Source organism: Strix aluco, chromosome 2 (assembly GCF_031877795.1).
Source record: "Strix aluco isolate bStrAlu1 chromosome 2, bStrAlu1.hap1, whole genome shotgun sequence".
In the NCBI taxonomy this organism is placed as follows: Eukaryota; Metazoa; Chordata; class Aves; order Strigiformes; family Strigidae; genus Strix; species Strix aluco.
Window position 1 is genome coordinate 120,388,861 of NC_133932.1, and position 27,356 is coordinate 120,416,216.

Genomic DNA, 27,356 nt, shown 5'->3' on the forward strand with positions numbered 1-27,356 from the left:
TAACTGTCAGGACCACCTGCCTCGGTGGTATTTTATCCCTGGGGAAGTGGCTCCCATAAATCAATGCATCAACAATATTCTAAGACAGCATGATTCAGGAAGCAGCTAGATAAACAGACTCAGGACTTGCCTATTACAGTCACCATAAAAGATCATTAATATTTCCATCAGCTTTTTGACAGCAAAGCTTAAATTGGAGTTTTATGCTGAGAGACAGAATTAATCTTCAAATTGTGTGCCACAATAGCTACAGAGAACCACTTCTCCATAGACCTAGACACTGAAGAAATCAATAATTCCTATTTGTTTTGTAAGGAAGCCATGAACTTACTGTGGATTTATATCTGGATTAATCCTTTTCAGCTCCATGATGTCATCTATCGTTTTTTCAATAGCATCAGGGTGAACGCTTACTGAAGTTTGCAGCCGCTAAAAAGAGGTTTTAAACACATTAATTCTTATAGAACCTATTATTCAATAGAAATTAACAATGGTAAATTTGATACCCAAAAGCTTCTACATTAAACACCCAGAAGACCCAACTCAATATATATATACACACCTTTCCAGTCTATTCAACCCTACCGACTAGTTTCAGAGCACTAGCCCTATAAGAACTCTAGTCCTCGCCATGTAGTCAATCACATTTCTGTGGTGGCTGCCAGTGAAGATGATCTGCACTGAGGCCTTTGATCAAGAAGCAGCTTCAGATCATCTGCCTAATTACACTGGAATTGCTAGCCTTCATTTGACATCTCCTATCCCAACATGTTGCAGGAACACAGCAAAACATTTTTCCTTTCTCTTGCATGTCATTGCACTTTGTAGAGATGCCCCTGGAAGTTCAGAATTCAAAAATCAACATGCTTTCCAAAAAATTAAGAGTTTGAACTTCCTGGTGCTTTCTCTCAAAATTACACAATAGCTTAAATGCAAGCTTTTAAATGAGATTCTGCCTTTCTGTTTGTGCTAGAAGTACATTTGGAAGCACTATGCTGAACTACGAGGTATGTGACATCATTTTTGCTAATGCTGAGGTAAGCTTTTCAACATCACTGATTCTTATGCCAAAGAGAAATGAATGGCCGAATGATGCTATTTAACACACACCCAAATGGTTTGCAAGAAGAATTTAGGTTAGCACAACCAGTGCTGCAGTGAAAGGATGAAGTGACAGAGGCTATTCTCCATTAATATATTTAAAAGGAAAGCAGAGAACAAAGTTGTCTTGACTATCTAGCTACTGCTGCCTTCAGCCTCTTTTATCCCTGCTTTCCAGACAAAAAAAAAAAAAAAAAAAAAAAAAAAGAGAGGTGTAAAGTGTGTAAGTGACTGACTACAGATAACAGAAATTCTAAAACAGGATGAGGAATCAAGCCAAGAAACCCCAAATTAGAACACATCCCCCTCGTCATATCCACCATGGTCTGTTGTCCCCTTCATCCCATCAGTGCCACAACATGCCTGTCCCTGGAGCACAAGACACTCTCCCTGACTTTGCAAGATCACCCGCTATTGTGGACACAAGATCCTCTTCAGCAGAATATGGTTTTAATGTAAAATCATATCAAACCTTAAAGTGATTTTTTTGGGCTGAGCGAACAGCAAACTGAACAAACCAATGGCACAGGACACAATAGAAAAGGTGAATGATGAGGTGTTTCACTCACCTTACTTTTTGAGCCTTTTAGCGATGCCTCTGTAAGAGAACAGCATTTGAAAGCATCATATCAGACAAGCTAAGTCTATATTGGATTCATTTAACAATTTATTTATTTACAAGAATGAAGTCATACTATTTTTAGCACATGCAGAAAGGTACAAAGGCATGCAGAACTAAGTATTCTGCAGTTACCTATTTTCATAGTTCTGGCAGCTCCAGGTTTGGTATTGTAACAGATCCTTTGCAATTCACATTGACCTGTTAGTTTCCTGACCACGAATTTCAGGCAGCGCCACAAGCATTTGCAGTAGAAGTACAGGCATACCTGGACAAACATCCTGGCAAAAGAAGAAGCCTGAAAATAAGAGTCTTGAGCAGAGTTTCAACAAGTTTACCACCCAAAGAGAAGGTACTTCCTCACCCCAAATTCCCATTGCCTAAGGCCGCCTTTAAAGCAAAAGCAGCATTCACACTGAAAATGTTTATCCTGGTAAGTGTTAAATCATGCTTTTTAGTCTTAGCCAACAAAAAAAAAAAACCCCACACAAAACACCTGAACTGGAAGCACAGAATAAGTCAACTCCATTGTTCTCAAGAGTATTTCTAAAAAAACTCTGTTCTCAAGAGTATTTCTAAAAAAACTCTGTCCCTTTGAAATAAAAGGCCGTATAATTCCTACTAATGCTTTGGGGAAACAGGACTAGAAGAGAAGACCGCACAGCTCACCCTGTCATCATGGCTGCTGAGGATCCAGGGAGCTACTACAACCTGGCTTAGCTTTGCCTCTTCATCCAGCTGCTCCAAGTAGAGTGGCTGGTTATCCTGACAATCACCACTCTTATCAGGTCCCTACAAGCAAAGAGTGACAAGGAAACCAAAGCTTCCTCGCCTTCAGGAGAGAAGGTGTTTAAGAACCTGTCCTGAGGACTGGAAGTTCTTCCCAATATCAGTTGTTACACAGCACTGATTCTGTGCCATTTCTCAAGGTACAAAACTGACAGTAAGCCATTACTTAGATCCTGTATCCAGTTTTGAGTCCCAGCAGTACAAGACAGACTTTGACAAACTGTATGGATTTCAGTGGAAGCCCCCGAGACAGTAGGGCTGGAGCACAGACCCTGCAAGGAGAGGCTGGGAGAGCTGAGCTTGTTCAGCCTGGAGCAGAGAATTTCAGGGGGACCTAACAGCAGCCCACAGTGCCTGTGGGAAGATCATGGAGGAGACAGAGCTGGGCTCTTCACAGATGTGCAGGGCAGGAAGGCAAGGGACAACAGTCATAAGCTGAAACATAAAAGGCTCAGCGTGGATATAAGGAGAGGCTTTTTCCCCATGAGGGCAGGCCAGTAGTGGCACAGGTTACCCAGAGAGGCTATGCAGTCTCCTTCCTCACAAGTTTAAGCCCTGACTGAATGAAGCCCTGAGCAGCCCAGTCTGACCTCAGAGCTGACCTACTGTGAGAAGGAGGTTGGACCAGAGACTTACTGAGGTCCCTTCCAGCATGAACTATCCTGTGATCTTATAAAATCCTGAAAAAGGCTGCATAAATGAGAAAAGCTCTATTTTAAAGTTTGTTAGCATTGCAGCTGCTACCAAAGCCCACATACTGCTACCACAGTTACATAACACACCCCAAAAACAGATTTCATGGGCTACAACATATTTGAACACTATTTAGCTTTAGTGTTTCTATGGCTATGAAGGCACAGATCCTGCCATGTTGCCCAGGTGTCAACCCTCATGGGGTGCACCAGGACTTGAGGGGGTGGGGGGGAAATCCACCCAGGATCCTTGGGTTCAGGAGCACATCTCAGAAAAGGCAGCTTGCAAAGACATGACAATGGGAACACTACCATCTGGACATGGTCCTGGGCAACTGGCTCTAGGTGGCCATGCCTGAGCAGGGGGGGTGAACTAGATGACCTCCAGAAGTCCCTTCCAACCTCAACCTCTCTTTGATTATGTTCTATGATTATATTAAGTGAAAACATCAATGCAGCTTTGATATGCTAGCTTGTATATCATAGCTTGGTCAAAAATAATTTAGTCCATTACGTTCTGAGCCTGTGTGCATGCGTATTCATTGTTAGCCCATTATTTCCTCCACATGCTGTTGATACTTTCAAGGGACAGTTATTTGTTAGGAGACTGTATTATCCTTTTCAATGGAGTACAGTGGTTATTCTGAAATACTGAATTCCAGATACTCAAAATCAGTTATAGGTTTAATAAAGCTTGAAGAGCTCCACCACTTTCTAAAAACACCCTGGAGGGCATGGTGTCGAAGGACATTCAGGGAAGGGAAGATAAAGTTAACTCATGTTAATGTCCACACAGGAGTTTAATCTGCTTTATGTTCACTTCAGCTTAATCCCCTTTGAAGAAGGATTAAGCTAAGGGAACTAAAACCATTTTATGTCTAAATAGAGAGCATCCACACAAGTATTTAACATACTTTAAAAGCATTCACTTTATCTTCACACTTTTAGTTAATTCACTTAACACTCCCAAATGCCTGCCTGCAGACAACTCCCTTGTCTTTATGCAACAGGAAGCCTCTATTTTAGATATGAAGTGAAACCTAAAGAATGAGGAATCACTCCCACACAGGAATCAAGTTTTAGACAAAAAAGTTTCAGTTGCTGACACTGAAATATTTGGGTGTCATCCCCCCCACCACACAAGATGTGCCAGAGCACACTACTGTGAGGAGTTCATATGTGCTTCACAGCAGGTTATCACCTTCAGTATTATGAACAAGACCAGCTACCAGGAGGCAAGTCCATCACCAGCCAAGCACCCATTCTTTAAGTTTGCAACAGTCAGAAGTGTAAGTCAGTTAAAGAGTCAAATCTCATATAAAGTCAACTAATGCCTTAAACTGCAACCTTTAATAGTGGCTTGAAAAAAACCCACAAGCTAACATTGGGCATTTTGGTTTTCCAGCAGACATTTGATAATCGACCTTCACAGCTTTGACTAGTCCACCAGCCCTGACAAATCCAAACACAACCTATAGCCATCCCTCAGCATTCTCAGCACACCTCAGGTCTGTAATCAGGCTGAAGGTCCAGAGAAACGAATGCAAGAGATTAATGCCAAACTGGAAGGTGGAGTGTGGTAAAACAAAGTTTTGGGTTTTCAGCACACATTTGTAGTAAAAATTAAAGTTGCTCTCTTTTGGGTGGCTTTGTTTCCAAAAGTTAGGTCTTTAATAGAGCAGCTCACTACCCAGAGCACTCATTTATATGAAAGAAGGGAGGAAAGACCCACTTAACTTCATGTTAACAGCCCATGTAAGAAGATTTCCTTCTGATGAGCAAGATAACTCCCATAAAAACCCCATGTTCTTTAAGAAAGTTCATGCCTACACATAATCGCCTCCAGGGCTGACATATCACAACCCATTTCATTACTCAAAACCTTGTTTCTTAATGCAACCTGATCTAGTGGAAGGTGTCCCTGCCTACGGCAGGGGGATTGGAACTAGACGATCTTTAGGTCCCTTCCAACCCAAATCGTTCTATGATCTCCTATGATTGTGTGATGTGGCTAAGGTTCGGGGAGGGGGCGAAGGTGTTAGATGCACTTGAATTATATGTTGCTGCCTTTAGGCTCAATGACAGATTTTCAAATCAAAGGAAAAACTCTAAATGAGATAGAGCTGTGACCACATGGTTGCAACCACCTTCCCCATTGCACAAAGATTAACTAATAAAAAAGGCATCTGCTAAAAACATGTCATTACAGCACACAAACACTACACCTGTGATTCACTAAAATATACTTAGCAGCTATTACTAATAAAGCAAACAAACACTAGTTTTGACTAGGTAGCTTAGAGAAGAAAGTTAGCCTTTGTGGATACCTTCAGTTTTCTACTACTCATCCATCTCAAGCTTACAACAGTTGAAATCTTCCATTTGTGACATGAACGGCATAAAAAGTAACACAAGTTTGTTTTCAAAGGGTTGTTCTTTATAAAAGGAAATTCTTGCTTGCAGAAGTCCTGTAATAAAAGCACACTAGTGATTAAATAAGACAAGTTTTATGTTAGCTGTTATGCACTTCATGTAAGCAAAGTGGAGACACTGGCAGCTACAAAACGAAACAGCGTATCATGAACCCACACGGAAGTGTAGCATGAGCCACATGTCTGACTCAGCACCGTGGCATTAACTTCCAGTTTGAGAGTCCAATCTCAAACCTCCTGTCCACTCAATCTCTTCTGTGTTTTTGTTTCTTCTCCTTCTTGCCTTTGCAGGTTTTCTCAGCACATAAAACAGTGTGCTTCACCAGCAGTTTGTGTAGTCATGTACAGCAATACTTCAGATGCCGAGGTGAGCTTTAAGAACGAAGTATTACAGAATTGAAGGTGTTCCTCAGAGACTTGCACTCTAATCCTCCCCATTCCGGTACAAGCTCCTTCTCCTCCTGCATTACATGCAGCTGTACAGACCTACAGAGTTGTGTTCATACGTGCAAAGTGCATTACAAGAGTTCATATGAACATTTGTTCAGGTAAAACAAATTAAAAACTGCATAACAAGATGCTGATGCGCACAAGCCCAATCAACAGGCAGTTCCCTCGCCAAGGATGTTGCATGAGTGGAAACACATGCAGCCAATCTCCCATGAGAAGTCAGGGCTACACGTTCCCAGTCGTTGATGCCTTGGACATCAGAAGCTACCTGTTAGCTCCTGAGCAAGACCAACACAACTCAGCATAGTTCTCCAAACTTGGCTTGCAGAAAGGGTCACTGAACTCTGAGATCAATACTACAGAAAGTCGTACTTGTTACCTGGACTCCAAGGGCATGGGGGGGGGGGGGGGGGCGGGGGGGAAATCAAGCCAACAAAATATTCTGAAATGAGTATTTCCTTGCATGCTTGGAAGAGACTTATGGAATACTACCCAGTACTTAAAGCTAACACCACAGTAGCCTGAAGTGCCACAGAAATGTAAAATCTTCTGTATAATTAGCAAACATCAGTTAAGGGCTGTTATATGCACCTATTTCATCACTCCTTCTTCCTTGCTCATCTACTTTTAATTCTTTCATGTCTTCCCTGCTGTATGTCACTAATTCTGAGCTCAATTTTCTGCTAAGAATAGTTTTAACAAAAAAAGAATTAGGTAGTCACTACCTTGCAAGGACTACCAGGAATGCTGCAAAACCACACAAGCCACTGATCACTATCAGCAATAATGGGGCTCAGCAGAGGTTCTGGCGAGCTCGCTTCCATGAGGGAGAGGATGAAGAAAGGGGGTTCTACAGTTGCTAGGATCTTTGCAAGACACAGAGAAATTTAGATCCACAAAGAGCAGAGTACTGCTGCTGCAGTCACAGCACTTCTCCACAGCACATGCTGCTCTGCCTGGGATAAGAAAGCATATGGCAGCAAGGAGCAGAGATAACTGAGCATATTGTTTCCCACCCTGACATTGCAAAGGGAAGGACAGAAGTGATTCTCAACAGGGGGTCTCAAGGTTTGCCCTTGACTAGACCAGCTGATGTTGGGTCAGTGTGATGGGAATGGCACACATGATGGTTACTAGAATTTACATCTCTTTGCAATGACAGTATGACATCACATTTTGATTAAATCTGGCTTTTTATTTAAAGGTAACTGGCTCTAGGCAGCCTTCTCCATTATAAACAGGCAGAAGCAAAATTGAGCAAAGGTTTCCAAAGTTGTCTAATATTTCTGTGAAGCTCTTCCCTGTGTGAGGTATGTTTGCCTAAATAGCAAGATGTATGAATAATGCAACATGCCATATTTCAGTGACATGAAAGGAACTAGAGATTAATTACTGTGCAACATTTTTGAAACTAATAAAATAGAAGGGTGCTTATTCCCTCCCTCTGGTAATTTAAAAACCTTAGTATTTTCAGAACAGAACAAATACTTTTGGTAAAATGAAAACTTCAACTAGATACCCAATCCTAGTGACTGTACTTAAGGTAGGAAGCAAGCAAAAAACAACAAAAACTTCCCAAATCCACTAGTTTAAAAGAATAAAAGTCACTGAGTCTACTTACACATAATTTTCTTTCCTCTGTGTCCTGTTTTAGATCCTATGGATAGGAAAGATTCTTACACAACTATTTTTCCTGAATTACATACTCAGCTCAGAGAATAAAGCATTACACATCAATATTTCCTTCCTGAGAATTCTGATTATGGCTTGAGAAGTCAAGGACACACTAGTTATGGATGACTAGCTGTCCAAATAGGTAAGCAAGTGATACTAACCCTGTTAGGAGCTAATTAACTTGACTATCTTTGGTTTATTTGTATAACTTACAGCGTTTACACAAGGTCAACCACGAAGTAATGTACCAATCACCATTTCTGCCATAGGCAAACCAGCTAACAGCTCCTTTAAAACACAGGAATTTTTTTTCATTCTGTGCCTTTGCAGACTTGACAACTGAAAGCCACCTTATCTCTCCATTTAGACATGAAAGCAAGTCACCATGACAGCTAAGGAAGACTAAAGAGTAGTTTTTAACAGCAGCTTTCCACACTTTCCCAGCTCTTGCTTTTTGCTGACTTGATTTTCATTTTATCTGATGTGACTCCAGTAAGACAGAACTTATGCTTAAAATCTGCTAGTGCTTACAGACTGTTTTGCTGTAGATCAAGAGAAGGTGTCAAGTTTCTAGGATTTATTGAAAAAACCTAAGTATCTGCTACAGTTGGTTCTCCAAGTTGTTATTATTTCAGGTGTTTAAGATAAATTACAAAGTGGAAGCATCACTGACAGACTCCTCAAAACCTCTTTACAAAAAAAGAAAGCACGGAAAGATTAAATATTTCACTGAGAAACAGTTTTATTTCATAAGTAATATTTCAGATTTAGGAATAATTCATATCAGAGCAAGCTGAGAAAGAAAAGAACTCTGTAACAGCTATCTTCATTTAGACATCACTTTGGATTAGAGATGAGCGTAAGTTTACTGTAGTTTAAGTCCTGTAGTTTACTGGCCAACAGCACTCCCCTAAATTTAGGGATTTAGAGCTATTCGAAGCCCTAGACTGTCTGTTTAAAAAAAAGCTTCTTCCACTGGAAAGCAGTAGCTATTGAAAGCAGGTAGATGAAAAGCCAGAGATCAGAGATGAACTTCTGTTAGTTAAGGATCCCCCAGTCTAAAAATTATATTCTTTTAAGAGATCTAGATGTGAAAGTAGCTGCCATTTGTGCAAGCACAGCCCCTTTCTTTGCTAATCAGATGTGAAATACAGTCCTGGGAAAGGCAGGAACATAGGAAGTAATTCATATTGAGAACTGAGACTGCACAAGCAACCCATTCAATTTAGGATTTATTTTGAAGTTTTGCTACTGTTCAAATACTGTAGGACTTCGATTTATTAAAATCGGTCTTAATACATTGCACCACAACATGTATCTACTTGTATCTTTTTATTGTCTCATTTAATGGCTGAACTTTATGTTAGAAACGTACTGAGACATTTTTAAGTTACTTTTACAACAATTTTACTTTCCAGTTAAAGCAGAGCTGGTAACTGTCAGCAAAGACAGATAATTTCATAGTTGAACCATTTTGCAACAGGTAAAGACTACCTTTCAGAGTATGTCTTAAAGACAAAAACCACACTCAAACAACCAACCCCTCCCAAAACTTAACCACCCACCCCACACCTCAAGTAAACACACATGTCAAGAGCAATAACACATTATTCTATAAGTTTTTTAAGGGATACTGCATACTTGTCTATTGTTCTAAATACCAGTAAAAACAAATTCATCACCTTCATATGAAACATAGTTTAGCCAGTGTTGTCAATGGCATGACGCAGACATCTTTTTACTTCCTTTAAATATGAGGATGTACAAGTGTTACTTGTATAAAACTAAGCAAATCACTTCAATTGTGGAAGAGCTGTCAGTGTCCAAAATTTTATCTTTTCCATTGCCTTTCATATGAGTCCCTTAAAGCTCCGTATATTTGTGGATCATACCGATTGTACTCAGCCCTGCTGAGAAACATCTGGAGTGCTAGGTTCAGGGCTGGGCTCCCCAGTACTAGAGAGACATAGACATACTGGAGAGAGTCCAATAAAGGGCCACGAAGATGATGAATGGACTAAAGCATCCGTTGTAGAAGGACAGACAGAGCTAAGGACTCAGGGGAATCTTATACAGGTGCATAAATACCTGATGGGGCAGTAAAGAAGACGGAGCCAGACTTCTCAGTGGTGCCCACTAACAGGGCAAGAGGCAATGGGCACAGACAGAAATGCAGAAATTACACTTAAACATAAGAATTTTTTTAAAAAATTTTGTTTTGTTACTGTTTTTAAATTGTAAAGGTCATCAGACAATCAGAACAGGTTCTTCAGAGAGGCTGCAGAGTCTCCATCCTTGGAGATGCTCAAAATGTGACTAGACACAGCTGTGAGCAACCTGCTGTTGCTGACCCTGCTTTGAGCAAGGGGATTGGACTTGGTAATTTCCAGGGCTGTCTTTCAACCTCACTAGCTACAGAATGGTTAAAGACTAAACAGGGCTTCTTAAATGGAAAGGTCTGGGGGGGAAAAAAAAGACAATTCACTGATATTAAATACAAAATAGACTATGTCAAGAGAAAGACAGGAGATGTTGAACTGATTATAAAAACCCATGTCAGTGGTCCAACAGATGAGTAGTAGGCACAGCAAAAGCAGCATGCAAATTACACTAACTCCTTATTATCTGTATGCAATGTTTTGTTTAGAAGACAAACTCCAGTAGCAATCAGAGAGCCCTGATGCAGCATGGCCTTTGATAGCAGCAGTAGAGACTACTGTGTGCCTCCAGTACACAAACCTAACTCAGAGCTGAGTGGTGAGTCTGTCTACAGGTGAGTCTTCTCTTACAAGCAGCTTGATTTGAAAGCCACTGTTGAAAGTCCTCCTTGGGTCTCCAGGTGAATAACTGCTGCATGAAGTTGCTGCAGGTAAATGACTGTCACTACTCAGGAGAGAGCAACTGAGGTTATCTTAACTTTACAGATGAAAGCCCTGCTCCTCTCTCCGTCTGTTTTATGGAATTTTCTGTGATGCAGTCAACAGACTTGCAGTTTGCATAGACTTAACTAAGCTCATTGGTTTTAAACACAGAGATAATCTATGCCATCAGCATCAGCTAGTACAGTGTCTGTTCCATGTTGTGCAACAAGGAAAACACTGTGCCACTGAGCAGTCCTTGCCATCACTACACCACATTCAGCCCTGCATTTGATCTTCACAAAGTTAAGGATGTTTTTAACAAGCTCCTGGGGGGCTGCTGCTATGGGTAATGGACAAATACTAGGGGACACAATATATGTTAACTTGTCTATTTTCCAGCTGATTTCCAAGCTAGAAGGCTTAATATCCTTGTCTTCCACATATTGCAGGTGCAAACCTCACTGCCTTATTCCCTATGACACAAACCTGCAACCACAACACATACTGGGGATAGTGAGTTTTGTTGCAAGTGCTTTTCTTGGAGGACGACCCCAGTTTATTTCTTAATCTCCACATATTTCTTCTATACTCATATTTTGTAAATATAGTACTCATATCAGTTCATGTCAAAGGATTAACATAAGAAAATCCAGATGCTTGTAAGCAAACAGAATAGCTTTCCTGTTTCAACAGTGTTTTCCTATTTGAGGTGCTCTGTATTCCCACCCCCACCGCTTAATCTGACTTTCTGTTCAGCATTTGGAATACTGGACTTTCCATAACAAAGTCCTAGACTGTGATATTTAGATAAGCAATTACTTTTCAGAAGATCTACCTTGGCTACTTAAGAGAAGCCAACACCATTAAGACTTCTCAAATCCTCTAGGATTCACTGACTTCAGAAATACCATGGAAAGAAGGAGGTAGTTTCTTCAAGACAGCCTCAGGGACCCAAATATTCAAAACACCAGGCTTTCTCCAACATGGAAAAAACACCAAGGGCCCAGGACAGCCAAAGAAAGGCAAAACAGGCAGTTTAAAGAGAGAAGCAAAACATTTACTGTAGTTAGGGAAGAGCTGGCAGCTTAGAAGTTGTCAGCAGCTCAAATTCTCCATCAGGAGGGAGCAAAATACATTATGCTCAAAAGATACGAGGCCATTATGAGGGCAAAATGTAACACTCTCTGTGACCCCAGCTGGAAGCTCCCACCCCACCCACAGGATGGTAGAGTCCCATTTATGCAGGATTCATGGACTAGATCCCATATGGCACCAATTTGTGACCTTGGGCCAGGCTGCTGAGCAAGTCCATACAGAGACAGAATGGTAAAAATTAGAGATGCAGGACTATTGAGATGGAAATCATTAGCAGGATCCAAGAAGGAAGGCTCCAACACAGGACATTGTAAAATTGTAAAGGGAAAAAGCACCACAGGGATGTTAGTCAGGCTAATTGTGAACCATCAGGTCACTGGACCAGTATCAATGGAGTTGGTGGAAGACTTAGGACCATCCAGGATCTGGGCCAGAGCTGCAGCGGCCAATCCTTTCCCTCCTGTCTGGTGCCAATCAGGGTGGTAAGCACACTAGTGCTTAGCCTAATGACTCATTAAACTTAGCTGTCTTTTGTGGGTGTTAGCAAATAAATAATTGCTTTATAGTCTTAACCTGTGTATGTCCTGCTTACAGAGCTCTTTTGCAGCTGGCTCAAGATACCTGAGGAAATGGACCCAAATGCTCCACAGAAATGCTGAAGCCAAGGCTGGTTTAGCAGCAAAATCATTACAGATGATCAGCCTAGAGGTAATGATGTTGATATCCACAGTGTACAAGATTCTTTGCTATAAACAGTCTAAAACGAGAAAAATATAGTGACAGATGCTCTCTACAGAAGCATATGTTTCAGCCCTCTTTGAAAAGGTTTTTCCCATCCACACAGAATATGATTTCTTTGGTTTATACACAAATTAAGCTCTTGATCTGTATTAGTTTCTAGGAGTGATCAACTCTCTCCCCTGACTATAGAACAAAGACAACATGGGCTTTCTGCACCTACAGCTGGTGTCTGCAAGTCCCCCACTTACCCCTGGTTTATAGAAAAACAACTGCAAGTCCTATGTAGGAGCAAGTAATAGACGTTTTTCTCCAAAGCAAGCACAATTGGCTTCAAAAACATTTGCACATCTTCACCAAGCATCTCCCCTCTCTACTTTCACAAATAACACTCCAAAAATCCAGACAGCAGACAAGAATGGGAAAGAAAGAACCCAACATTTTACAAGCACTGCTCTGTTACTGTTTCTCCTATCTTCCCTTGACATATCAGGCCTTGCTGATTTGATACATCACTGCTCCAATCCCACAAGACAGTTCCCACATTTCTTTGCTTCTATAAAGAACGGGAAAGGAAATTTTAAATTAAAATAGGTTTAATTAGTGAAATCTAGGTGAACAGAAAGCAATCTAGTATAAACTAGTTTACACACTTAACTCATTGCAGCACATAAGTAATTAGAATAATTTAAGACTTTTGAAAAGATACAGAACAGTTACCTCAGGAAGTGTTTCATGGTGATGGTTTGGTTTGTGTTGCTGGAGCCGTAATCTATTGATCACTGATGACCTCTTCTTTGCAGGTGATATCAGTGCTGTAGAAATAGAATTGAGATGTGTTTACTAACAGGAAAAAAACAAAAGAAGAAGTGATACTTCAGTTTTCTAAATTGCACTTCAAACAAACATCTATGGAAATACACGGGAAGGATGTTAAAAAAATCTCACGTCAATAAAAACAAAATGAAAAATCATAATTCACTCACACTCTTCAGCTTGAGAACATACTTTGACCAGACTGTACTACCCATGTCTCTTTTCAGAAAAGTAAAAAATTTGAATAAGAGTATAGAAATAAGTGAGAAAGCTTGAAGAAAAATCTAGACAATTTCAAACACTTGTTGTGTTCTTCAAACACCTGTCTGGATCACAGCAGCTTCAAGAGACACTTGTCTCTCCCATTAAAGTCTCTCCCTTCCCCAGAATTCGCAATAGCGTTTGGAGACCTCGGGTAAAAGCAGCATGTAAGCAAAGAGCTACTACTGGGTCCCGATTTAATACACTACAGGAGATGTCAGATAATCAATTTTCCTGGTGACCAACTTTATTAAATTATACATATGAGGTCTTAAAATAGATACAGTTGACCAGGTTGCCCATCCGTTCTGAAATCTGGTGTACTACAGTTAATTTTCATTATGATTACCATTTAGTTCAGGTAGTGGAAAGGAACAGGAAGAATTCAGGAAGAAACAATAATAACCATGCCCATATACTGCAGACTCTCCCCAGTCACCACCTCTTTATTTCAGGGTTCTAAGATGCAGTATTCACATACAAGTGGCATTTGACTAGGAAATGCAGACTTCTCAGATTACTGTACTTCATATCCTGTAAAAGGCAATAAAATATCTTCACTTGCTGCCAGAAAACAGGGTACTGCTACACGTCTGCTACTGGGACAGCTTAATCCAAGATTTAAAGGGAACAAAACCACACTTTCAAGCTCTGTACTAGTACAAATCACACACAAAGGCCTGAATGAAAGCTGTGCTGTCAAGAAATCATTTAAGAGCCCATTCTTCATTAACACTGCATGCAGCATGCTGACAGGTACCTGAAGGCCTTAAAAAATCTGGCCTCTTTTGTCACAAAGTTATAAATCTAGAGAACCTCAAATCTATTTTCTTTTGCAGGACCTGTTGGCACTGATGGGATAAAAATCTTCTCACCCTACCTTGTTCTCATATTCTTTCCCTTTTGTAACTTGCAAGTTTTACATTATGCTGCTGCCTGCTGACAGGAACAGAACAAGCATTTAAGATCAGAAAAATGCAGCTATCTTGTTGGATTACATCACATACAGCTTGCTAAAAATACATAATCCCTGAACTGTGAAAGGTTCATTCATTTATATGGTTTTTGACTGGCTGAATCATGTTGCTGTCCCCTGAATACAGCTGTAATTGGTGCTGGCTGCAGTGACACCTGCTTGCAAGGGCAGAGAGATGCTAACATCAAACTCTGGTTCATTAATGAACACAGTAGGCAGGTTCCTAACACTTCCTGCTACAGCTTTTGATAGGTCTTCAATGACAGCAAGCACAGGACACAGGCAAAAACTGGAGGGGATGTAACCTGCTCCCCTTCTCCAGTCTAATAAATTGCTGTTGAAAAGATACAGTTTGTGAAAGATTCTCACAGCTGAGTCTCAGCTTTTTAGCATCAACTTGAACAAAGGAAGCTTCACCACAATATTTGACCCATAAGGGCAGCACTGTAAGGAACACACCAGAAATGCCAGGAGCTATCAAATCAACCCCCTCTAAAAGTGTGTGCTGGCCTCAGCCTCTGAGGTCAGCTCGCTCTTGATTCTGATCAAGGTCCTTGCTGAAAATGATGCTGCTTCTTTACTACTGGTTCAAAGGGAAGAGAAGTTCCACTTGCCTGAACTCCAGAATTGGCTCATTCAAGTGTGGCATGGTAGGAGCTTCAAGACTCTCTCCCTTCAAGAACAGTTACCAGTTACAGCCAATTATAAATTTGTTTTGAATGCTCATTAACAATTAGATTGTTTCAAAAAACATTTTTTAAGTGGTCAACAGTGCTGTTCATAAACCCCTGGCTTGTACCCAGAAAACTAAACTCAAAGGAAGGTCACTGGCTGCAAAGAAAAAGCATAAGTAAGTGACACAACAAGCATGACAAGTGGTTAAACTGTCAATTTTGGATCTCTTGAAAAGCCCATCCTTGGAATTACAAGAATAACTATCCTTGCTCTCGCTCTTTTAATTAAAAAGGCGGGGGGGGGTTGTGGGGGAAGTCACCAGAAAGAAAGAAACTCTACCACTGAAGTCCTTATGCCACAGAAGTCAACATCAAAGCCCTCCAGATCAGAGAGGAACAGATCACCCTGCAGGCTTCAGCAGCTAGTCCCCTACAGCACAGGCCCAGCCAATAACCAAGTGATAGAAAGGCTATGGCCTCAAAAGCAGTTTCCTCCACTGTAGCCCAAAGCAATCAAATTCCACTTGACTCTACCCAGAAGGTTTTCAAGACCTAGAGACAAGACTTCCAGCACAAACTCCAGTACAGTGAGTCTATGCTGCTGTCTTGGTTCATAAAGTAGAAAGTTTAATGTCTGGCAGAGAGGCTTTGTAAATGCTGTCATCTGCTAAATACAGGGATAGAAATTAATGCCATGCTCTGGGATTCTTGCAACAGTTCACTTATGTGGACACACACATACATATGGCATTAACTACTGACATCTAGGCTAGACTGGGAAGCCAAATCAGAGGATGAAAATTTATACTCATCTTCAAACAAGTAGGACTGGAGGGCAGCATTCCCCATTTCCGTAATACCTCCACAAGTGATCCTCTAGAGGAGTTCAGTAAAGATTTTCTCTGAAGCATTTAAAGTTACTGCAATTCACAGCTGAGTAAGTTCTACTATTCATAAACTTGTAGAGCCACAAGATCTAATTTCTGCCAACCTCTTTTCCTCTCGAAATGTATTAGATTTCTATTAAGTGAAAAAAAGAAGTAAAATCCCATACAAAATAAACTAGTACTCTGTTTTACTTCCAGTAAAGTTGTTACAGCATCTCAATGAACAAGAGCAGCAGCTATAGCTTTGGACAATATTTACATCACTTCAGAGTTTGGCTGAAAAATTTCAGTCAATTGCCATTAGGTGTGTTTAGGAAAAAAAAAAAGTATTTGTGGTCAGGGAAAGGGACTTGACTTACAGCCTTCTGTTTTCTTAAGGAAAGAGTTTCCTCAGCAAGTTGGATGTCTGCAGATCAGGAAGGTTTTCAAGGTCCACTTGTGGGAAAGGAAGATACATATGAGAAAAAGACTTCTACAAGTGACAGGACAATGAATGTTTGTGAGCTTGTTGAAAGAAAGAGAACAATTATACAATTTAATTGAGAAGTTAATAGCAGTTATGGATTTGGGGAGACTGAAATACAAGTTTCTGAAGACTCAGCTACCTGCACTTTTGAAATAACACTTTTGTCAGAAAGTGCGAGACTCACAGCAGAACACCCAGAGCCAGCAGGTACCCAGAGGGGAGCAGCCTGTTGGACACAGCACCCACCCACCGCTCTGAGCGCCTGAGCTTGCGCTTTTACATGGTTTCACTGATGTGAACTTGCAGCTGTGTTTTTATGCAGCTTAAGAAAATGCTGCAGCTTTAAGTTATAGACAAATTTTCTCACTGGGGAACCTGCAAAATACTTCCCCTCTTTTCCTTTTGTAGGCAGCTTTTCAGCCTTTTCTGATTTTAAGTCATGCAGCTGGAGTAAACATAAGGACAAGTAGGTTTGACTTTGTTAGCTATCTTTCATTAATTCCCTAGAAGTAGCTTACACCAACAATACAGATCTGCCACTGAAAACCTCTTGGCCCTATATTTAAAGTTTGCTCTTTGGCATAAGGAGACTCATGTTCTAAGACTCTAGATTGAGGATGACTGAGCAAGGACACAGTTTGGATCTCCCATATGCTCCAGTTTCTCAGCTTGCAGGATTTTATCCCATACCACACCACTTCCACAAATCAACCTCCTCCTCCCTCCAACAACACACCCACGTACCCATTCACTGCCAATTGTTTAATCCAGTTTATCTTAAACCAGATAGGAGTTTCCCCTCCTAAAACTAGTGGCAGCTTTTCTTGGAAGAGAAGCAGTACTACACAGAACAGCAAAACTATTACTAGATCTGTCTCAAAATATAAATGAAGCTTTCCTTAAATAAACATTAACTATTTGAATTCTTGCAACTCTACGATCTTTTAAGTAGTAGCAGAACATGCATCAATCTGAAAGGTTAACAGCTGCTGGAGGCTGAAAGAACTCAAGAATAAGCCTTAAAAGTCACCTCTTTATCTGAAACTGAGGGTTTGCTTTGTTTGTCTTCAAGAAAGCTGAAGATACAGCTGAGGGAAAAAGTTGGGTTATTTAATATAAATCACCATATTTGCAGAGTAAAATGTAAAACCAAGGTAATTTTTTCACAATGTTTGTCTTGCAAGATAATGACTCACCTGGCATATCAGAAGCATTTTTAGAAGGTTTATATTCTAATTATAAAGAAAGAATAGCTGTGCTGAAGAGACAAATTATCAGAACCATTAAGATGAGCAGGCTGAATATAGGTCTTCATGTGGATCATTACAGTTCATCCAAACTTTCCTTCTCACAAAAAAAAAAGAGGGACATGTTTGAAATAGAAGGCAGTAATTGCATCTGCCATCTTGAGTGCAGAGAAAAAAAAAAATCATTCATTTATTTTTAGGTTTAGTTGTTACAGTTTCAAAGTAGATTCTTCTGAGCTGAATGCCACCAACTACCATCATGATGCTGATTTCAGGTTGCAACTTTTCTTTCCAGTAGCATCCTGTGTTGCCACTTATCCCTCATTCACCTCAGAAGTCTACGTGTATTTATTTGTGAGGGACAACAATTATGTCACCAAAAGTGTTTTGATACTGTATATTACTTTTTTTTTTTCTGATGGGAATGTTAATGCTTCTCTGTCCTGAACACCAATCTGCGATAACTAGAATTAGAAAGGGAAGAATGGGTGATATACATTACGTGATGTCCCTTGAGGTCCTCGTGGATAGCAAGCAGGCCATAAGCCAGCAGTACCCAAAGACAGACAACAGCACCCTGGGCTGCAAGAACACAAGCAGAGCCGGTAAGTAGATTGAGGGGAGGAATTATCTTCCTCTGCTCAGCACTTTTTTGACCGCATTTAGGCACTGTCTAGTTTTGGGCCCCAGCAATACACAAAAGACAGCAATAAATTTGAGACAGTTAAGCAGAGGCCACTGAGATGATGGGGGCAGAGACAGCTTTGGGGAGCAAGCATAACAGCACCTCCAATGCATACAGAGAGGTCAACAAGAGGTCTTAGATGGACTCTTCAGTTCATGCAGGAAGGTGAAAAACAACAGGCATAAACTTAAACAGAAGAAGTTCAGCCTGGATATAAGGTGAATTTTCTTCTCCCAAGAGGACAGCCAGGCAGTGGCACAGGTTTCCCAGAGAGCTTGTGCAGTCTCCATCCTTTGATGGTTTCAAGCCCCAATTGAATGAAGCCCTGAGAAGCCTGACCTCAGAGCTGACCTTGCTGTGAGCAAGAGGCTGGGCTGGATACCCTCCGAGGTCTCTTCCTGTCTTTGATTCTCTGCTTCCCCCCCAGTCACTATTATGGGGAGATCTCGGATATATAGAGTGCTTGGGTATAATTTAGGATAACAGTTAGGGTGCCTGAGTCCTTGCTATTTTATTCGTTTAAGAACTACCAACTTCTCACTAAAATCCTGTCTAATTTGCAGTGTTTTCCATGAAACAAGCTTAGCTTGAGGATGGAACAAGGTTACTCCCTCTACACCTCATCTCTACCCACTGTTCCCACCCAAAAGCCTCCACCACTCAGTTTGACCATAAACGAGTCATTTCAGGGAATCTACAGTTCAAGAATAAGAGTCTACAAGAGTCCTGCCAGTATCAACGTAACACACAAAAACCCCAAATACAAATAAAGCCCCAACAACTCTAGGACCCCAATTTGGTCAAGCCATACTAACTCTCAGCAGGTATTGTTTAATCAGGCTATCCCAGGGAAGAGATACATACCTACTTGCACCTTCCAACTTGCATTCATGCTCAGAAGTGGAATAAAAGTAACTTTAAAATGTATTTTTAAACCCAATAAAAACAGAGGATCTTTGACCATCTCGGTTGCAGCAGTCGCAGCACAGTCATTTATAGGTCTTTCAATGTTATAGCAAGAACAGTGCTTAGACCTCTCCAACTCAGAACACATCCTGGGAAACGACTGTATTGCTGAAAAGGCTCTCAGGAACAGGTCACCTCAAACCCCAGTTTCATGGAGTTCAAAAGTGCTTTGTATTGGCTCAGAAGTGGCTTTGCCCGACACCAACAGCCAGCCACTGGCAGGACCCACCTCAAAGATCTACAGTGGATGCCTGTTTTGTGTGAGTTCAGTTTCCCATCTCACGACAGAAGGGTATTTTCATTTTTGTGTGCCCAAGATGAGGCTGTATTCAAGCATTCTGTAGAAGAAAGTCTTAGAACAAAATGTCACACTTGATTGATGAAGTTAATAAGCAAGACTTGACTTCAGTCACACTGTCACAGATAATAAGATTTTTTTTCCCTCTCCTGATCTCCATCACACATTGACATTTTATGTTTCTGTATTTCACTAGGAGAGTGAGGGAAACAGTAGACATGAAGGCAAAATTCACTGAATTTTATTCCTGTCTAAAAGAGCCTGTGAGCATGAGGACATACAACACAATTAAGCAATACAAAGAAAGGGCCCTGAATAAAAGCTTAAAATCACAGCAGAGTTGGGAGGGTGAGAGCACAAAAAATCCCTTCCCCCAAGGCACAGAACAGTGCTTCAAAAGTCTCTAATTCTATAGTCCTAACTTAGCACTTCATTTCAGTCCATTACTGCCACTTTAAAGTGATAAATAGTGTCACAGGTGTAAGTCAGAAATAAGGAAGCATCAAGAGGGTCTTACAGTCCCTGTAAGAGACAGTCACTTAGGACTGCATTTGGGTTCAAGAAAACTTACTTGTCAAATCTCACATGGCAAGTTACCTCTAATACCATCCAGTTCAGCCTACACACTGCAATTTCTCAGTAGATTTTTGCTCAGTGATAACCCACAGTTTGATGAAGATAAACCAAAATTCAGTACTGTAGAAGCATCTCCACAGTTCACTGTTGATCTCTGCCCTTTAAAAGAAAAATGCTATGGTTCTGTACCTGGCTTTTTAAACCAAATTAAATCCCAAAAAATCAACAAAGGAGATGTACATGCATACAGACATATTTTGCATGCAGAACTGTGGCAATAATCTACTTTTACCAATTTCTATTAGCTCTGCTCTATTACAATGTTGAAAGAGGTTGAGGAGAAAATTATATTAAGTCACTTCAGGTCACCAGCGAAGACTTCACTGGGTACATTCTATTTCTAATACTAAATAAAAAGTTAAAAAGCAGAGGAAGCTCTCCACACCCCAGAGTACTGTAAACTTCTAGAAATGTAATCAGATGCTTAACTTCAACAGGACTTAAAGTATTCAAGTGTTGCCTCTGTCTATAACGTTTCCATCCTTAACAAGCCTACTTTACTTATTGAAGAAAGTGTATTTTATTCCAGAGAGGCCTGAGTAAATGATATACCAGCTAAAAATTAAGTCTCATACTTGAAAACAGCCTTCAACACCCAGCAATCCCCCCTCACCTTCATGCATTATAAAAAGGCATCGTTTTTAGCCACTTCTCATGAACTTTCAGTTGATCACTGATGAGTTCACCCAGGAGAACAGCAGCATCATCTGGGTGACTCGTGTGTGCCTATATGATTTGCAGTGCAGTGTTTCTGGCCTACTTGCTCTGTTTCCAGACGCACCGTACAACAGCTTGTACTGCGAGAAAGTCTGCTCTAAATAAAACATCACACTTCGTAGCAACATTCCTTCAAGTTTAGAATAAATTCTACAAGACTGGATGCATAAAATCCAAAGGGCCTGCCTGGTTAGCTCCCAGACTAATTACTGCAGAAGCTCAATGGAAAAAAACCCAGAATGACTATTTCCAGAAGTGAATGACTGATGCTCTTTTGCCTTTCCTTCTTGGTTTCCACCTCATTGCGTAGATGAGAAGAGGGTACAAGGTAAAAGACAAAGATTAAGTATTCACTTGCCACAGAAATTAACTAGTCTAGATCTGCTTTAGAGCCCTACCAATTCCTAACATGCAGTAGTTTGTGGGGAAGAAACATCATCCTATCAATGGGTCACATGCGGATCCACAATGTCAACAGAATTACACCAGAGATGCTTGTTCCATCCTTTCCCCTACCTTTCCAACATCTGTTATATTTGCTTAGACTAGGTAGAGTCAATTCAGCTGTTGGATCAATAAAACCTCACACCAAGCATCAGCCTGAAAGCATGTAGAACTAAGGACTTTCATATTTATTTTGTTATCTGACAAAAAAAAAAATTAAAACAAGGACACCAGAGGTGTCGGGACAAAAGCCAGAGAAAGCTTTCAGGCTAGAGGAGCATAAAGCAATTTATTTACCAGGAACTTGGTGAAGGTCAGACAATTCATACTGATCGAACAGAAAATTGCTCCCTGTGGTGCCCATTTTTCCCATCACTGCATCCAGATTACTTTGGCATGCAAACAACAAGTTTTCCACAGAGCTCTCTGAGACAGACACGCAAGAGTAGGGTACATGAGAGTTTCTGCATTCCCTTCTGTAATTTTACGGATGCACTGTTCCCTAAAACAGGATTCAAGAATAATGACCTCCCATGCAGTAAGCCAGTTAGATGATGTCATGAAACACCACATCTGTGAAACTGTGAGCATCCTATAACAAGTGTTATGTACCGGCCGTTAGCTGCCTGCGGTCCTGCAATCTGCAGAGGGACCACAATAAATGAGCAACATACTTAATCTGCAGACAAAAGGTCTGAAAATCCCACTTTTTTTTTTTTTTTGCAAACTTCATGGCCTACTATTTCATCTCCTGTTTGCTGCTCAGTGAGATGTTCTGCATCCCAGGAGACAGGAAACCAGGACAGCTTCAAGTACATAACCTTGCTGGGAAGCTCTGGTTACGCGCTTGCTGCCCAGAAGAACACACACAGGGTAGATTGCTCTGGTTTTACCAATGTCTGGGGTGAGGAGAAGTGGAAGAAATAATCTATTTGCCCATGGAAACCAGAAGGTTTACTTGAGTTTCTGCAATAAATATTGCAAACTCCATGCTTTGGTTGAAACAGGTTTAAGCCCTTCTTGAGGGAAAAGTTTTGGATTGCAACATGGTCCAAAAAAAAAAAAAAAAAAAAAAAAAAAGAAAAAAAAAATCACTTTAGGGTCATCTTCCCAAATCTGTTGTTCAGACAGGCCTATGTACCAGCAGCTACCAGTCAACTCGAAAGAGTCACAAGCATCTTACCAAATTTTCATTTCCATTAACAAGGGCTGTGAACGACTGCAAAAGTGACTGTATTAAGACTCACTACACCCTTCTGTAGCTTAAGCTAACTCCAAGCAGCACCAAAAATCTATAAGTAGTGGAGAAAGAAAGCTAGGATAGAGTTTGGCAACAGGGACATTCATAGCAAGGAGGGATGCAGTAACACAAACACCTCTCTAACATGGTAAAGCAAAATGAAGAGGTGAAGATCTGCAAAAGGTAAAGATGGAAACAATCGTTTGAAGGTCAGTAAAGTTATACCAGCTGGTAAGACAGGCTTATGAAACACACTTTCAGGCATGGCCCAGGAACCATCCTTATGTAGTAACTGCACAAGATGCCTTTGCTCAACCACGCAGGAAAAAAAAGTCAGTGGCAAGGGAAGCGTGAGGTACCATGGTGCTCTCCTTCCCTCTGCCACTTCCTGCTTGGTCCTACCAGGCATTTGCTTTCTTTTAGGTGCCCAGTCTCAGATAGAAAAGGATGCTGGCAAGGATTTGATAGCAAAAAATTGGAAAGAGGGGAGAAGACAACATGGGAAGAGAAGAGAAAGAAGAGACATGAAGACTGTTGGAAACTGTTCCTGCAACATCATTACCGAGGTGAAAGAAGAACAGCACAAAGCCAGGAAGAATACAAACTAGGACAGGATGATTGACAGCACTGGCATAACACACTTATTCTTAACACAATGCAACACTGAAAGTCTTCTTCCTTCAGCATGTCTTTCTACTTGGAATAATGGGGCATACATTTTTTATAGTTTTACCCTTTACCTCATAAGTGTAAAGTGAGTTAGAAATATTTCTAAAAGAAAATAAATAAAACAAGTTTCCAGAACACTAGCAGCAGATACACCCATAATAATTCAGTAATATGAACTGATCTCATTCTTGAGATGGCAACCTGTATGATATAGCACAATGTGCGGACCCAAATTTTCTCCAGACTCAGTGGGTTGGTTGTTTTCAGTGGGTTTTGTTGCTGTTGGGTTAATTTTTGCACTGAACAGTGACCACAATCTCATCTTTCATGCTTTAGCTCTAGTCCCAAATTGTTTGGCTTGCATATGATGTTAACTGGATGTTCAAGATGCACAAGAGCACTCCCTTGCTCATGCTGCAGCACTCAACTCCCACTCTGGAAGAAAAATATCCCCAGAGTTTCAAATAATCCCTACAGCAAGACAAATAAGGAGGGTTGGGAAGAAAAGCCACTCCAGCTGAAACAGGCTATAGTATAAAAAAAAAAAAAGCTGAAACATTTTTCCCTCCCAAAGGGAAAATCTCAATCCAGCAGTTCTAGGGCATCTCATTAGCATATAGGTGCCTAAAGACTCCAAAGACTATGTATAAAAACAACAAGCCCCGATTCAAAACATTTGTACTGTAGGTGGTCAGGTTCAAAGAACATCGTTACTATCTCAGATCCTTGGAGATATTGTTGTGGTCCTCCACCAAATAGTTGTAGCAGATTGCATGGCCTTTTCTTAATTTGCGCCCAGGGTATCTCCTGTTTTCCATATCTTCCTCTGGAACATCATCCCTCCTCTCCCTCCCTTCCTTCCTCCTTTCCCTCCTCTCCCTTCCTCCAATGGTTCAGCAAGAACTCCTCTTTTCCTCCTTCAATCCATCTGTTCTTGTCAGGCTGCCTTAACACTGACAGCATGAAGGCCTAGCAAGCCCAAATTTAACAAACCCCACATTGATCTTAGTGTTTCAGAGGCACAACCTGTTTGATGGCATGCATCCAAGCCAATGTTGATATGGATGTGGCTTTGTGAAAGCAGAGTGGGAGAGGGAATAAGAGACTTGCTCTTATAACTGCCTACCAGAGCTATGGAAGAGGACTACAGTTTCCATGACCACAGGACTGCTTTGTACTAAGGCGCCCAATTCCCATCACCTGCATGCCCATCTAGTTGTACAAGTATTATCAGTGCAGTAACAAACTGTTGCTACACCATGGACAAATCTCAATACCTGAAACATCCTGAAGGACAATGAAACGTAGGGATTTCTTTTTGGTTTTAAAATATAAATAAGACTACTGAAAAGAAAAAAAAAAAAAAATCAGAGGCAAAACTGTTTGCTATTAGTGCAACCTGGAAGTGGCCACAGGAGCTCTTGCTCAATATGCTGATCCCAGTAGCATCACAATTTGGGGGTTCTAAGAAACTTCTCAGTTCACTTTTGGCAGACTCAGACACAGGCACGCAATATGGGTTTGTGTGGCAGATGGTGTATACGCTAAGGAATAAGACCTATGTTTGTGAAATTGATAGCCAGTTGTACACAGTCCTAAATAAGCATTCTTTACAGAAACAGCCTTTCTTCCTTATGCACCTTCAGAAGACTGTTAACTGAGTGGATTAGCAGCATGATACAGGGAGCTGTGGAGACAGGATGTCATATAACTAATTTTCTTAGGTTTGGTCCTGTCCCTTAATCTCTCTACCTGAACATTCTTCCCTGGAGAAGCAAAATACATACCTACCACAGGAGCTACAGCTACATCAATGCATAGCACAGACCAACTGAAGTGGCTCTGCCAAGGAAAAAAATGGTGCCAAGCATATGAAATTGAAACTGCATAGATGAGGGAAAGGCTGTTTGTTTTTTAAACAAAACACCCAATACAGATGCTGGAGTAGCTCCAACCTGGTCCCTGGGACTGAATGCCAAGTTGCAGTTGGTGTGCTCCCAGAACAGCCCCTCCAATTTATTCTCAGGTGCTCCAAGACTAGTCCACAAAATGAGATAAAGAACAAAAAGGCAGGGACAACTGGGACATTTGCTTCAAAAACACACTCTCTGTCTCAGCTAAAACATTAGTGTAGATATGTATATTAAGACTAAAAATGCCTGTGAAGTAATTCTAGGTACAGTATCACCAGAGAGGGGAGAGCTCACAGGTACACAGTTTCCTATACACAGCCATGGGGACCACAGTATCCTGTACCTCCTAAATCTGCTCTAAGAAGTTGCAAATTCACCTGCTCAATCTGCCAATTGTTTTCAATTCCAGTCTTTGCACCTCCTGTATCTCTCCTGTTCTCCAGGCTCCTTTGTACGTCTGTGACTGTAGCTGGCTGAAGCAGAATGGAATGATCTGCAGACAGATTAGGACATGTTAAAAACACCATGCCCAACCACTTGGTTCCACTCAGGTACTATACCTACTGTAAGAGCTGGAAACTATCTTCTTGAAGGGCCTCTCAGCTGTAACAGAAAGCTGAGAAGTGTTTGCTCACATTCTGAAGGGGAGTGGGACATAGCACTCCAGAATAAACTGCCAGAAATGTCTGAAACTACAAACTTGGTGTGGGGCTCCTCATTAGTTTTATGCTAAAGTGGATGAGAACTGCTCACTCAATTACAGCTGAAAGGTACTTTTAAGAATCCAATATCTTTCATGCAAGACTCAGTAATCGACTGGGAGTGCTCCCTGAGCAGGACTGCTGGTTTAGCTTCATTGGGAGAGTTCAGGTCTCTTGTAGTGAGACCGCTCCGAGACAGGAGCCACCACGAGGCAACTGGAGAAGGTCTCCAGAGGACGTGTCAGATACTCAAGCTGGACGCAAGCCAAATCGCTAGTGTAAACATTGGCTTGAAACAAATTATGGGTAAGTCAAACAGGTCAGTTTACCACTAAAATGCTTGCTTTGCCTTGAAAAGGAGTGCTCCCACAGTCCAAAATGCAACTGAGGAAGCTGTTCCCACAGCCTCTGCTGTCAGACTACTTTTTCCACCACCTGACAGGAACAAGCAGAGTTTCCACCTTGGGCTCAGGCTTGACAAATCCTACGGTGCAGCACAGCTTCTCACTCAGGCTCAGTTACCTGGCTGAACTCATATCATGTTACATGGATGCTGAGGATGCTAAGCCCAAAGCATAGCCTCAGTCCTGCACTACCACAACTGTTCACATCTCTTTACATCAGTCTCATTTTTTATTTTTCCTTACTTTATCCTTCTTTCCTGATTGGAATCTCACCACCTTGATTCCTTCCCAGTATTCCAGCAAACCCTACCCTGGAGTTTACTCTTCTTGCCTCCTGGCCAAAGCTTGCATTCAAGGAGGGTAACAGATAGTTCATGCAGTCTTTTGGCCTACATCACCGAGCAAAAGATTTCAAAGGAATGTCAAATAAAACAAGCTTTCCAATGAACAAGATTTTAATTTCATTAAAAAAATTAAAATAAATAGAGTCTCATGAGCCAGAGGGCATTAAATTCAAGAAGATTTGATCTCCAGGCAGCCCAAGCTTGCTCTTCCCGCAATCTTCTGCTAACACTTCAAATGACCCTTTGGGAAAAATAAAGCTTGCCTGGCTCTGTATAGCACTTATGCCGTGTCTGTACAACTAAACAAAATTTTTGTTAACATTGGTTACAGCTGATCACAGCTTAACTGTAAGTACAAGTTCTCCGAACACCTTTAAAATACAAGATGATTTAAATACTAGCAGCAGTCTGGAGCCCTACACACACCAGCATTTTTGCAACAGCATTTTCTCCGCTTCCATCACTGCGAGCAGCAGCAAGACTCTGTTTGTGCAGGGGAAATTATAGATAACAAAATAACCTCCTAATGCAACGTAGCCCTGAAGTTTCCCTGCTTAAGTA

The 27,356-nt window shown here is 41.0% G+C and overlaps 1 protein-coding gene across 7 annotated transcripts in view; it reads right to left on the minus strand.

Moving 5' to 3' along the window:
- Window positions 1-27,356, minus strand: part of ELMOD1 (ELMO domain containing 1) — a 49,904-nt gene that overhangs the window by 20,186 nt on the left and 2,362 nt on the right. For 4 of the 7 annotated variants that reach the window (XM_074816137.1, XM_074816141.1, XM_074816134.1 and 1 more), the window contains exons 2-5: window positions 13,172-13,266; window positions 1,856-2,001; window positions 1,671-1,699; window positions 332-429 (exon numbers count right to left, since the gene is read on the minus strand). In XM_074816137.1, coding sequence (XP_074672238.1) covers window positions 332-429; window positions 1,671-1,699; window positions 1,856-2,001; window positions 13,172-13,188 — 290 coding nt within the window. In that variant the 5' untranslated portion in view covers window positions 13,189-13,266. Of the gene's footprint in view, window positions 1-331; window positions 430-1,670; window positions 1,700-1,855; window positions 2,002-5,528; window positions 5,670-13,171; window positions 13,267-16,424; window positions 16,501-27,356 lie in introns of those variants that run through there. The other 3 variants (XM_074816140.1, XM_074816139.1, XM_074816138.1) reach the window with 3 other exon arrangements.